This window comes from Mesoplodon mirus (genome assembly GCF_964341445.2).
Source record: "Mesoplodon mirus genome assembly, chromosome: 6".
Taxonomy (NCBI): domain Eukaryota; kingdom Metazoa; phylum Chordata; class Mammalia; order Artiodactyla; family Ziphiidae; genus Mesoplodon; species Mesoplodon mirus.
In genome coordinates, this window is record NC_138982.1 from 99,005,933 (window position 1) to 99,019,456 (window position 13,524).

The 13,524-nt window shown below is 36.3% G+C and overlaps 1 protein-coding gene across 12 annotated transcripts in view; it reads left to right on the plus strand.

Moving 5' to 3' along the window:
* The window catches only part of ABI3BP (ABI family member 3 binding protein), a 252,995-nt gene that overhangs the window by 109,732 nt on the left and 129,739 nt on the right, over window positions 1-13,524 (plus strand). For all 12 annotated transcript variants that reach the window (XM_082624917.1, XM_082624921.1, XM_082624922.1 and 9 more), the window contains exons 7-9: window positions 3,980-4,028; window positions 4,977-5,048; window positions 5,622-5,714. In XM_082624917.1, the coding sequence (XP_082481043.1) occupies window positions 3,980-4,028; window positions 4,977-5,048; window positions 5,622-5,714 (214 nt within the window). The remainder of the gene's footprint in view (window positions 1-3,979; window positions 4,029-4,976; window positions 5,049-5,621; window positions 5,715-13,524) is intronic.

The window sequence follows — 13,524 nt, forward strand, 5'->3', positions numbered from 1 at the left end:
TGCTCAGGATATAGCACAACCTGAGTTCTTAAGGAATAGAATTTCTCAAAACTGAAAAAAATAATTAATCCCTTAAAGAGTAGGAGGGAAATATGCTCACTTCCTGACATACAATAAAAATTTAAAAAATAATTCCTGAAGGGTGGGATGAGAGCTGAGGAAGGAAGTGGTGATGGAGTTTTGCTGCAGGAATGGGGTCAGCAAGCAGCAGAGAAAAGAGAGCCAGGGAGGAAATGACCTAAGAAAGAAAACTGGTACCAGGGTGGTGTCCATGGGGAGCAGTAGTACTGTGCTGAGGCCACCCCAGCAAAACTGTCTCAGCATGCTGTGGGATGCAGGACTTTCACTACCTGGCTTCCCACCCCGACACCCAACACCAGCTACACTGAGACTTCTATACACGTTGATAGTTGCTCATAACAGCAAGCCTGTGACTGTAAGTAAAGGTTACTGGTAACTTTATAAACAACATCATACATGAAACAGTTCAGTTGAAACTGAGTTGTAATTGGTTACATACTGTTAACTTGGAAATTATCATAATATTTTATTTCTCAGTAAGTCCAGGTTACAGATGTTTCCCTATATTTTTATAAAAAGACACAGGGAAAGAATTCATACTGTGGATTTCTTACTGGGAATTTTAGAGCCTTCAGCATTAAACACTTTGGGCAGAAGGATTTTCCTGATGCCCTTGACCTAGAGATTATCATACTAAGTGAAGTGAGCCAGACAAAGACAAATATCATATGATATCACTTATGTGTGGAATCTAAAAAAAAATGATGCAAATGAACTTCTATACAAAATAGAAATAGACCCGCAGACATAGAACATAAATTTATGGTTACCAAAGGGGAAAGGGGAGGGGAGAGATAAATTAGGAGGTTAGAATTAACATATACATATTACTATGTATAAAATAGATAACCAACAAGGACCTGTAGAGCACAGGGAACTATACTCAATGTTATGTAATAATCTATAAGGGAAAGGAATCTGAAAAAGAATATATATATATATACAGATATATATACATACATATGCACACATATATATACATTCTTATATATATATATATATATATATATATATAATCTGAATCAGTTTGCTGTACACCTGAAACTAACACAACATAAATCAACTATATTTCAACTAAAAAAAAATCCCTACTTACAGAGAGGGAGCTAGTACTTGCTCGTTAGTCTTGGCGCATCTTTGGATTGTAGATTGGGCAAGAGAATAATTATAGGTCTAGAAAGAACTCGATTCTGCAGCTAAATGTTTTCCTTGTTTTTTGGCAGCACACGCTGCCCATATAGTCGTGTCATCATCTTAACAGAACACTGGTCTGTACCCATATAAGAACTCGAACAGACACTGTGTTCCATTCATGTCAAGAGTGGAATATTTTCCATTTGTTTTTGTCAAAAACTTGTTTTAAACAAGTCATCCACAGAGAAGGAAATAAGAATTGGGATAATGCCGTTCAAAGGCAATCAGCACATCAACCCATAGGCTTTCTGCTATAATGTGATGTGTCTCTGAAAAACTTCACACTCTGCCAAGTATACACTACATGGCAGGACTCACTGGGCAAACAGAGGACCAGCCATTCAACAGTCTTTGAAATGGTAGACACAGTTCTGTCAAACGTGATTATTAGCACTGGGAAAGACCCTACGGCTCCGCGGGCCAGCATCCCCCGTGGAACTGGAGGTTGCCGTAGCAGGGGTTAAATGCTCAGGAATGATAGAGGCCACGTGTGCAACCCTTTCGCTGAAGCAGCACAGGTGGACGTAAGGTGGACACACCAGTGCAGGGCCATGGGCCTGCCTGTCCCTCTCTAGGGAAGAGTCCTGGGAGCAGATACACTTATTTAATATTCTTATGATAAATCCAGAGGTCTTCTGCCAGTGTGACCTCAAAGCTGACTTTTTTTTTTTCTACTGATGGTTATACTTGCATTCCTGCTATTCCCCTCCCCTTGCCTGGGAAAAGTTGTGTATAAATTATATTTACATCATTCCTCTATTGACCAAGAGTGTATGAGCTATGCAGTACAGAACCATATATAGTAGCTAAAGAGACTGCTGGTTAAAATAGCTTTTCCTAGTTATAAATGTAATTCACCCTTGTAAGGAGCTTGGAAAATATAGAAAGGTACACAGAATAAAATATGAGATTATAAGAAATAACTACTGTTTAAAAAAAGAGCTATCTCCTTCTGGTCTTTTGTCTATACATATTTGTTATACAGTTACATTATGCTATGAATATAAATTTGTGTCCTTTGTATTTATACTGTACATATTTCCCACTTTAGTAAATAGACGTCAGAAACTTGAACCATAATTTATTTAACAAAACCTTTGCTTTGGAATGGTGAGGTTGTTTCACATTGTGGTAATAAACACCCTTACACATAAATGATGCCTGTATCTTTGATTACTTCCTTAGGCTAGACTGCTAAGTAGGAAATTACTGGGTGTCTTAGTCCATCAGGGATGTTATAACAAAAATACCACAGACTGGGTGGCTTAAACAGTAAATTATTTCTCACAGTTCTGGAGCCTTGGAAGCCCAAGATCAAGGCACTGGCAGATTTGGTGTCTGGGGAGAACTCACTTCTGGCTCACAGACAACCATCTCACACGGTGGAAGGGTGGAGGGAGTTCTCTGTCATAAGAGCACTAATCCCATTCAAGAGGGTGGAACCCTCATGACTTATTTACTTCCCAAAGGCCCCACCTCCAAATACCATCACATTGGGGATTAAGTTTCAACACGTGAATTTTGGGGGGATACAAGCATTCAGTCTACAGCGCTGGGCCAATATTACAATACAAGAAGTATAGATACTTTTTAAAAATAATCTGATAAAAGTAAACTTTTATTTTTTGTGTTTTTTAAACATAAAGACTTTACTACAAGAAGAAAAATAGTCAATGGTAAATGTGGTATTTTGGCACTTCTTTATTATGGGCATATCGTTTATTAGAATGGGAACATGTTAGCAAATCTCTTCTGTTCACAACTGTAAACACCTATGTGGTTAAGTACCTCATTCAGCATATCCTGGATTGTCAGCAGATCTAGTACATGGAGTATCTATACCATGCATACAGGTTAAATCAAGCATCAAAAAATGCATGTCATGCTTACGACTTTACCTCAGTCTAATTCTTCTCTGTATATTTGCTGCCTTCTCTTATCCTGTTCGTGTCTCTCCCATGGCCGTCTTATCCTTGGCTCACAATCTCCAGTGATGACTCCACTGTAAAGTTAACACTAAACGTGCCCCTAGCTCAAGCCACTCTATGGCATCAAAACTTCCTGTGGGACGTCTGAGGCAACTTGGAAGAAGGGAGAATGCACAGTCCTCTGGGACCTGCCCTTCCAATTTTGAGGTCCTTTGGTCATGCATATGTACAGAATAGTTAAAAGTACAGGCTTTGGAAGTAGAAATGTCTGGATCTGAGTCCCAGCTCTGCCTTCACGGACAAGGAAATACATGGCATCAGGAGTTCACGGCAGTTGTATCTGAAGTAGCAGAGCAGCAGTGGGGCAATACTCAGACAATTGACGTTGATTGGTTTTAAAAGAATATGTAGCTTGAAATCTTTTTTTGAGAGGAAATGTAAAGACAGAATTTGGCTGGTTCCTCTCAAATGAAGTGAAAATAAACTAGTATTCAATTCAGAGGATTTAATTTCTTTCCATTGCAGTTTTTAAGTAAGTTAAACTAATGGGAGTTTTGAAGAAACTGCTTCTGTCAAATCTTTGGACACTTATGGGGAAAACCAAGTGAGTACAATAAAATAGAGGCAGATATATGTACTAAAGATCTTTTCAGCAGCTGTTAAACCTGTGTCATGGGGAATTTCACTAAAGACAAGGTCTACTTCCAGTTTTTTTACTTATTTATTTTTTTAAGTTAACAGTAACTCAAAAGCTGACTCTCTTCCTCTCTTTTCAGCCAGCATATGTCCCAAGAAAGCTAATCCCAGTAACAATCATCAAGCAAGGTAATTTATATGCGTCTGCTTTGGATATGTGTTTAGAACTATTTTAATATACTTTTTAAACTGAGATAATTAAGCATAGCACATATTTTTTCAATTTTTCTGATTATTTTTCAGAAAAAGTTTGAAGAAATCAATCTAGTAAATTAGAAGTTGACAGATAATTTTGACTCTTGTACTGTTAGGCCAGGTCTTGGCAAAGCACATTGGCTGGACAACAAGGGACAGAGCAACCCTAACAAGCATTAAGTTTTAAAAAGCCAATTAAATATATGTGGCTTTCTTCAGGATTAAGAGAGCTTACATGTAGAAAATCATAATAGGATATTTGGATTAATGAAATGATAACTATGATATAGAGGTCACTTTAAGGAAAGTAAAGAAATCCAGGTTTTAAGAGTTATGTTTTATTTCAGCATGCACTCATTTTTGTTTTGACTTTCAGTTTTTCAAATTATTTAAATGACTCCATTATTTCCAGAAAGTTTCTTGGTGGAAGAGATTGGGCACTTAAAATAGTTATTCATTTTAAGGAAACACAGTGTCCCAAGTGTATTCTCAAAATAGTGTCAGTCAGTATTGGAATTTTCCAAAGATTCTTTGCTCTGAAAATGTACATTTCCTAAATCTCTTTATTTACTGAGTCAGTCTTTGCCTCAGTTTGTGCTAGTTCTTTAACTTGGGTAGGCTGCAGGTAGTAGAGTTGAGAAAGGAAATTCTTAGCTAATTAGAATGGAACACTTTCATTACTTAAAGGCACAGGAATTAAGATAAGATATGCCTTCTAGACCTTTCGTTGCCTGTGTAGCCAGCCCAATGAGTTCCTTTCTATTCATTAAAAAGTTAGATTAGGGTTTCTCCAGTGCAGATGGTGTCATGTTATTAGCTTCTTTCTGCATCCTGACTACTTTTTTTTTCCATTCACACTGTTATCTTTTGTTATTTCAACAGTGATTCAGAATGTTACTCACAGGGCCTCAACTAAATCCCCAGAAAAGACTCCCTATGGAGGAACAATACTGGGTGAGTCTATCTTGAAATCTACACCTACATTAGTCAAGTCAGGCTCTTTTTTTAATAAAAAGGCCTTATGGAATTTTGCACTGTGAGCAGGTCTGTTAAATTGATGTTGGTTCATTTACTTTTAGTATTTAGCATCCTGGCTTGTGTCCATTCCAGGCTAGGATCCAAGAGATGCTACCTCTATCCTAGTGTGTTAGAGAAACAACTCTAGCTTGTGCCTGTTGGGCATGATGGCTCCCCTCCTGCCTACCCCACAGGGCTGTTGCTGTTATGAGGGGGTCTTTGTCATACTGAATTGCTCTTTTAAAAGTTATTACTAATAATGGTGTTTGTTCACACATTTTAAGCAACCATTTTACAATTTTTGAGTCTGTGGATTAAAAGCCAGAATATTCTGGTTGTTCAGTTCTGAATATGAAAAAGATTCTGCATAAAAGTTACTGTCATATTTTTTCCAACATTTTAAAGTTTGGGTTAAAATTGACTAAGCGAAATAAGCACTAAACTTCATGGTTTCTAATGCTCTGAACTTTGTGATGGGATGCATTTTCTTTTACTTCTGTTTTCTTTCAGTCCACCTTGTTATTCCAGGTCTTAATGAAACCACCATAAAACTTCCTACCTCCATAATGTTTGATATTTCGGATGCAATCAAGACACAGTTAGGTAAGCAGCAAAGATCTATTTGTGAACTTTGCAGTGACAGTACTAGCAGTGATATTCCTAGGATGTCCAAGGGATCTAGCAAATGAGCTGTTTGGGGATCTCAAAGTAAAAAATAAGGGACAGGCATGTGCACTGTTGATGGGAATATAAAATGGTACAATTGCTGTGGAAAACAGTATGACGATTCCTCAAAAAATTAAAAATAGAATTACCACATGATCCAGCAATTCCACTTCGGGGTATATAACCAAAAGAACTGGGTGGGGAAAAGGTCTTAAAGAGATATTTGTACACTCATATTCATAGTAGCATTATTCACAATAACTAAAATGTGGAAACAATCCAAGTATCCATCAACAGATGAATTGATAAACAAAATGTGGTATATATATACAATGAAATATTATTCTGCCTTAAAAAGGAAGGAAATTCTCACATTTGCTATAATATAAATGGACCTTGAGGACATAATGCTAAGTGTAATAAGCCAATCACAAAAGACAAAATGACTGTGTGATTCCACTTATATGATGTACCTAGAGTAGTCAGATTCATAGAGACAGAAAGTAGAATGGTGGCTGCCAGAGACTGGAGAAGGAGGAAAATGGGGAATTAGTGTTTAACGGTACGGAGTTTCAGTTTTACAAGATAAGGAGAGTTCTGGAGATGCATGGTGGTGATGGTTGCACAACATTATGAATGTATTTAATACTGCTGAACTGTACACTTGAAAAATGATTAAGATTGTAAATTTTTTGTTATGTGTCTTTCACCACGATAAAAAAAAATTGGAAAAAAAGTAAAGGGTAGATAGGATGGAGTGTTAGAGTTATTCATATAAATCACATTCTATACGGAAATAGTTATTTTATATTTATATTTATGAAAGAAGAGTGAATGATCAAATTAACCAAAATATACACATTTATACAGGTATGATTTTCAAATGGAGTCATTGTTATAAATTACGCTTATTACACTATACTATCAAGGGGCCACTAGAGGTCTTCAGCGGTAACTGAGGTAAGGGTCAGGTCTGTTAGAATTATTATTTACTTTGAGATTGATACTGCTTCCTACTTCTAGAAAGCACCAGATATGATTTTAGTGTTTAAAAAACATAAAACATAACAGTTTGGGGAAAAAACAGCAAAATTCTGTAAAAGGAGTCCAGAAACAATTGGGGTGGCCAGTGGGCTAAGCTAGTTGCTGCATTTGAGTATCACATTGGTCTGAATTCTCTCTATAGCAGAGGATCTCACCCTTGATGAAACATCGGAAGCCGTGGCGGGCTTGTTACACCCAGGCTGCTGCGCTCACCCCCAGGATACTGATTCCGTAGGTCTAGGGTGGGGCCTGAGAATTTGCATTTCTACCCAGTACTCAGGTGATACTGGTGCTGCTGGTCTGGAAGCCACACTTTGAGAACCACCCCTCTAAAGTCTCTGGAGAATGTCTTGGGCCACTGATAAATATGGAAAAAGGTGGCATGATGTGGTGGAAATTGAACAAGACTTAAAAATGTAGAATATTTTTCTTGAACTAGGCAATGGCTAAGAACTTCAGCACTTATATACTTGAATCTTCACATTTTATGGGTGTGGAAACAGGCCCAAGCCCCTGTTTGGCAACATTTATTTAACAAATATTTATTAAGCATTACTCGGGGCCAGAACTTCAAGTGGCTCGGGACATAATTGTGATTTACACAGGCACGGGACCCACCCACACAGAAACCTCAGACTTAATTTCACCTCCCTCATTGGAGGTCTGACCTGTTTACTTGTTTGATGTTAAGCAATCAGATTGTAACAGTTCTAAAAGGTAAACATTTACATTCTCCTTAGCTGTTAATTTGAGAACTTCCTGGAAGAAGGAGGAGCAAAGCCTTAATAAGTGGGTAGAAAAGCATAATTAGTGGACTTAGAATTTTGGAAAAATTTTCAAAATCTATGCATCACCATTTTATTAAGATATGAACATATTTGCCCATAAATCTTTGTGATTTTGTGCAGTTGTTACATTTTTACTGTAAAACATTCATATCTGTTAGTCCTATGGTGAGTTACTTCCAAGAATGTAGACAAGTGATTCTAGGCTTTATTTCTTTAATTTGTGCATCAGACTTGATCACCTCCTGTTTATCTGTAAACCCTGAGACTCAACTCTACATCATCTAAATGCTGTGCTAAAAGCCAGGAAGCTTCCATATTAAATTCCCTGAGTGAACCTGTGTTTAGAACCAGAGCTCAGGACTCTTGCACTCACCTGTTCTCTGCCCAGAGCCTGTATAATACTTAGCCCCGTGCCTGGGAAAGACTTGCTTGTTCTTCTTTCTCGAGATAGTTGCTTTAGGTGTAAGGATAGGTTGTTTATTTGAGATTTTTCTTGTCTCTTGAGGTAAGATTGTATTGCTATAAACTTCCCTCTTAGAGCATCTTTTGTTGTGTCCCATAGGTTTTGGATCATCGTGCTTTCGTTTTCATTTGTCGCTAGATATTTTTTGATTTCCCCTTTATTTCTTCAGTGATCCACTGGTTATTTAGTAACATATTGTTTAGCCTCCATGTGTTTGTGTTTTTTACAGTTTTTTTTTCCTGTAATTGATTTTTAATCTCCTAGTGCTATGGTCAGAAAAGGTGCTTGATATGATTTCAATTTTCTTATATTTACCGAGGTTTGATTTGTGACCCAAGATTTGATCTATCCTGGAGAATGTTCTGTGTGCACTTGAGAAGAAAATGTATTCTGCTGCATTCAGATGGAATGTCCTATAAATATCAATTAAGTCTATCTTTTATAATGTGTCATTTAAGCCTTGTGTTTCCTTATTAATTTACTGTCTGGATGATCTGTCCATTGGTGTAATTGGGGTGTTAAATTCCCCACTATTATTGTGTTACTGGCAATTTCCCCTTTCATGGCTGTTAACATTTGCCTTATATACTGAGGTGCTCCTATGTTGGGTGCATATATATTTACAATTGTTATATCTTCTTGGATTGATCCCTTGATCGTTATGCAGTGTCCTTCCTTGTCTCTTGTAACAGCCTTTATTTTAAAGTCTATTTTGTCTGATGTGAGTATTGCTACTCCAGCTTTCTGTTGGTTTCCATTTGTGTGGAATACCTTTTTCCATCCCCTCACTTTCAGTCTGTATGTGTCCCTGGGTCTGAAGTAGGTCTCTTGTAGACAGCATATATATGGGTCTTGTTTTTGTATCCATTCAGCCAGTCTGTGTCTTTTACTTGAAGCATTTAATCCAATTACACTTACGGGTTTTATCAATATGTGTATTCCTATTGCATTTTCTTAATTGTTTTGGGTTTGTTTTTGTAGGTCTTTTTTCTTCCCTTCCTTTTTTCTTCTCTTGTGGTTTGATGACCATATTAGTGTTGTATTTGGGTAGGTTTTTCTTCTTTGTGTGTGTATCTATTGTAGTTTTTTGGTTTGCATTTCCCATGAGGTTTTGATAAAGCAGTCTATATATATACAAGGTTGTTTTAAGTTGCTGGTCTCTTAATTTCAAATGCAATTCTGATTTCCTGCGTTTGTACTCTCTTCTTCTCACGGTTGCTGGTTTTGATATCATGTTTGCTTATGAATTCCTGCTTTTACTCTATGTTTGCCTTTACCAGTGAGCTTTCCTATTTGTGATTTTCTTGTTTCTAGTTTTGGCCTCTTGGGAAAGAGTTGTTCGGAAGGAGAAGAAAAGGAAGGAGCTGGCCAGTCTCTTACTGATTTGGTCCCTAATCTGTTCATCAAAATTCAAAAACCAGGATTTGTGAAGGCAGAAAATGAGCAGAGTTTTTCCCACACCACTGCTGTCACTTTTTTTTTTTTATTGGAGCGTAGTTGATTTACAGTGTTGTGTTAGTTTCAGGTATACAGCAAAATGAATTAGTTATACATATATATATATATATATATATATATATATATATATATATATATATATATATCTCCACTCATTTTTAGATTCTTTTTCCATATAGGCCATTACAGAGTATTGAGTAGAGTTCCCTGTGCTATACAGTAGGTTCTTATTAGTTATATATTTTATATATAGTAGTGTGTATTTGTCAATCCCAATCTCCCAATTTATCCCTCCACCTCCCTTATCCCCTGGTAACCGTAAGTTTGTTTTCTACATCTGTGACTTTACTAGTGTTTTGTAAATAAGTTCATTTGTACCCTTTTTTAGATCCATATATAAGCAATATCATATGATATTTGTCTTTCTGTGTCTGACTTACTTCACTCAGTATAACAATCTCTAGGTCCATCTACATTGCTGCACATGGCATTATTTTGTTCTTTTTTATGGCTGAGTAATATTCCATTGTATATAGATACCACATTTTCTTTATCCATTCCTCTGTTGATGGACATTTAGGTTGCTTCCATGTCCTGGCTATTGTAAATAGTGCTGCAATGAACATTGGGGTGCCTGTATCTTTTTGAATTCTGTTTTTTTCCGTGTATATGCTTAGGAGTGGGATTGCTGGGTCATATGATAGTTCTACTTTTAGTTCTTTAAGGGACCTCCATATTGTTCTCAGTAGTGGCTGCACCAATTTACATTCCCACCATCAGTATAGTAGGGTTCCCTTTTCTCCACACCCTCTCCAGCATTTATTGTTTGTAGATTTTTTGACGATGGCCATTCTGACAGGTGTGACTGATACCTCATTGTAGTTTTAATTTGCATTTCTCTAATAATTAGTGATGTCAAGCATCATTTCATGTGCTTTTTGGCCATCTGTATGTCATCTTTGGAGAAATGTCACTGTTGAACTGAAATGTGTTTTGTTCCTTATTTCTTGGTTTTAAGGACTATTTCCTGAATTTTTTGTTTTGTTTTGTTTTTCCAAAGTTCCACCTGCTATCTTAATATCAGTTCAAGCTTTTCATTTTCTTTAATTTAGAGAATTAAACAGTTGATTTTTTGGCTTGCTTTGCTTTTTGCTTTTGTTATTCTGATACGAATCACTAAAACTTCAGGATTAAGTGTGATTTTAATGAAGACAAATTAAAATGTATTTTAAAACTTATTTCTAGGGAAGCACCTATCTTAAATCGAATACATGGTGAATTTCTTACACACTGAAGAGACTGATAGGCAGTATGTTTGAAGATGTCCAGTAAACCCATCAAACGTACCATTTTAGACTATGTTACAAACTACATTTTAGATGTACTGGTTTTTATGAAGAGTGTGAGCATAAACATTTCTTTATACTGATGAAGGAGAAATAAACTTTCCTGAAATTATTTATCACTGCAATTCAGAAAAGTCCTACTGTGTAAGGGATTAAATCCTAAAAATAATATCCTCATTCCAGCAGGACCCAATGTGGGACATCAAAAAATTAATAGCTTTTGTTCTAAGAACACATGGTATGAATGAGGGAAATAAACAAGAAAGCTAGTAATACACACACCTCCCAGGGACATGAAAAGTGTTTGCCAAAGCCAAGACTTAGCCTGCCAATAATGAAAGGAAACAACTGTGTTGAAAAACAGTACAGAAGAATCAGAGAGGAAAAGGAATTTCCTGGGGTTTAGGCCGTGTTCTAATGGCATTTTACTCTGCTGTTACCAAGATAGTGTAGGTGAATGCTCATGGCTTGATAGGAGTCACAAAGAGTCCCCATTCAAGTTCTTTCCCTTCAATCAATTTGTCTCACGCCTGAAGAGCCATGTTTAGAAATACAGTATGCCTCTATAAGGAATTAGTGATGGGTAGAGAATACAGACACCTCTTGGGAAGGTAGTTTACTGTTTTTCTTCATTAGCAGGCTAATTTTAGGTTAATGGTATTACCCCGTAAGGGCATGCATAAGGAGCTAAAGCAAAGCAATTCAGAGCATTGCCTGAAAGTCTAGAATCTAGAGGTTAAAATAAATAAATAATTTTTTAAATAAATAAATACACAGTCCTAGTCAGCCAGGGAAACACGAGTGTAGGATATTACACAGGAAGGAAACGATTAGCAAAAATAATCCTGAAGGAGAAGAGGATACTGAAAAAGAAGAGATCATTGAAAACAATTACATTAAAAAAAAAACTTCCTGTGGTACATGCTGAAAATAACAGGACTAGAGCTCATCAAAATTTGTAATCTGAACGTTTTTTCCTGTGCTAACACTCACAATGGTTCTAAACCAAAGCTGTGACTACAAAAGAAGGAAAAAAAATGTTGATGAGATTTAGAAATCTAAAAAATAGAATTTATCATAAAATTATACTGGATCTGTTTATTTTTTTAGTTATTCCAGAAAGAGTCCCTTCTCTTTATGTCCTGCTAAATTAATTTGAACAATGGTATTAAGCATTTCTGTTGTACAAACATGCTGTACAGCTTCATGAGCACAGCAATTCAGAACACACACTTGACTGATAGCTATGGCAAGTACACTAGCACTTGTGACGCCTATTTCTAGCATCTCAAATCACTCCTGAAAATCATAAGCTCTAGGAATCTATCATATACTTCCATAATACAGATTGAAAATTGATTTGCTTCCATGATCTTTGTGAAAGGGATGACTTAATAATTGTCTTTAAGTCCATCAGAAGTAAATGAATATTTTGTGCCCATGTTAACTGAAAAGAAGAAATTGGTCTTTAAAACAGTGATGTGAACTATAGGAAGAAGTTGCAAATTTTACATCCTCAAAGAACTTTGAGAGAACAGATTAGATCAGTAGTTCTCAACAGAGGGCAATTTTGTCCCCTCCCCAGGATATTTCGCAGTGTCTGGAGACATTTTTGGTTGTCACAGCTGTGGAAGGGTGGAATCCAGTGAGTAAAGGCCAGAGATGCTGCTAAATATCCTGCACTTCACAGGAAAGGCCCCCATTAAAAAAATTGTCCAGCCCAAAATGTCAGTAGTGCCAAAGCTGAGAAACCCAAGAAGTTCCTTACAACCTTAGGACTCTTTAAAAATCCCATCTGATTATAATCAGTTCAAGGCGACATGATCAGGGTATCTCAAAGATGAATGAATTCTTTCATGCCACTAGACTGTTTCAAAATATTATAAGCAGATCATTGATTCAGTGTGCTAAATAGCTGAATCAAGTTAATCCTAAATGCATTTTGGAGAATATGGAGAATATCTTAATCATTGGGCAACTCTGGTACAGAAATGTACTTTCTTTGAAAAGGAATACCTAAATTTTAGAAGAAAGTTTCCTGAATAATTGTCAGAAGAGAAAAGAAATAGAATTAAAAAACAGACTTCATTTTTTTACACTGAATTCCCACACAGACCCAAAGAAAATATCTATGTTAACATGAGGTTCAAATAAATAACTGTTGGTATTTTTTCCTAACCACAAATATCTTCAAATAACTTAGTTTCCTATGTGTGTTATTCATGTTTTTCTAAAACTTTAGAGCCATAGCCTATTATATTTTTTACCATGCATAATAACGGATAATTTCTATTCATTGATTTTAAAAAAATTAGGAGTAATTGAATATAAAATTCCAGGGAGCATTTGCTATGCCTTACAACCTGTGCCTTCAAGAAACTCTGTTTATGAATCAGAATGACTTGAGAGCTATCCAAGTACTGGGTTGTGATTTTTTTCCTCATTCCCATGCCAACCTAGATCTTAAAGAATTACCTAGGGTTAATGAGAAGGAATTCTGAAGACTGTCACTACTAATACTAATCCCTGGTAGAAATGCACAATAAATTTATTGACTGCCTGGTGGGAAGGGATAAGAGCAGAATAGATTTCTTGAAATAGTCTGTTGCTTGATTGTTTTGAGGGAATTATATTTGGATACTCTATTA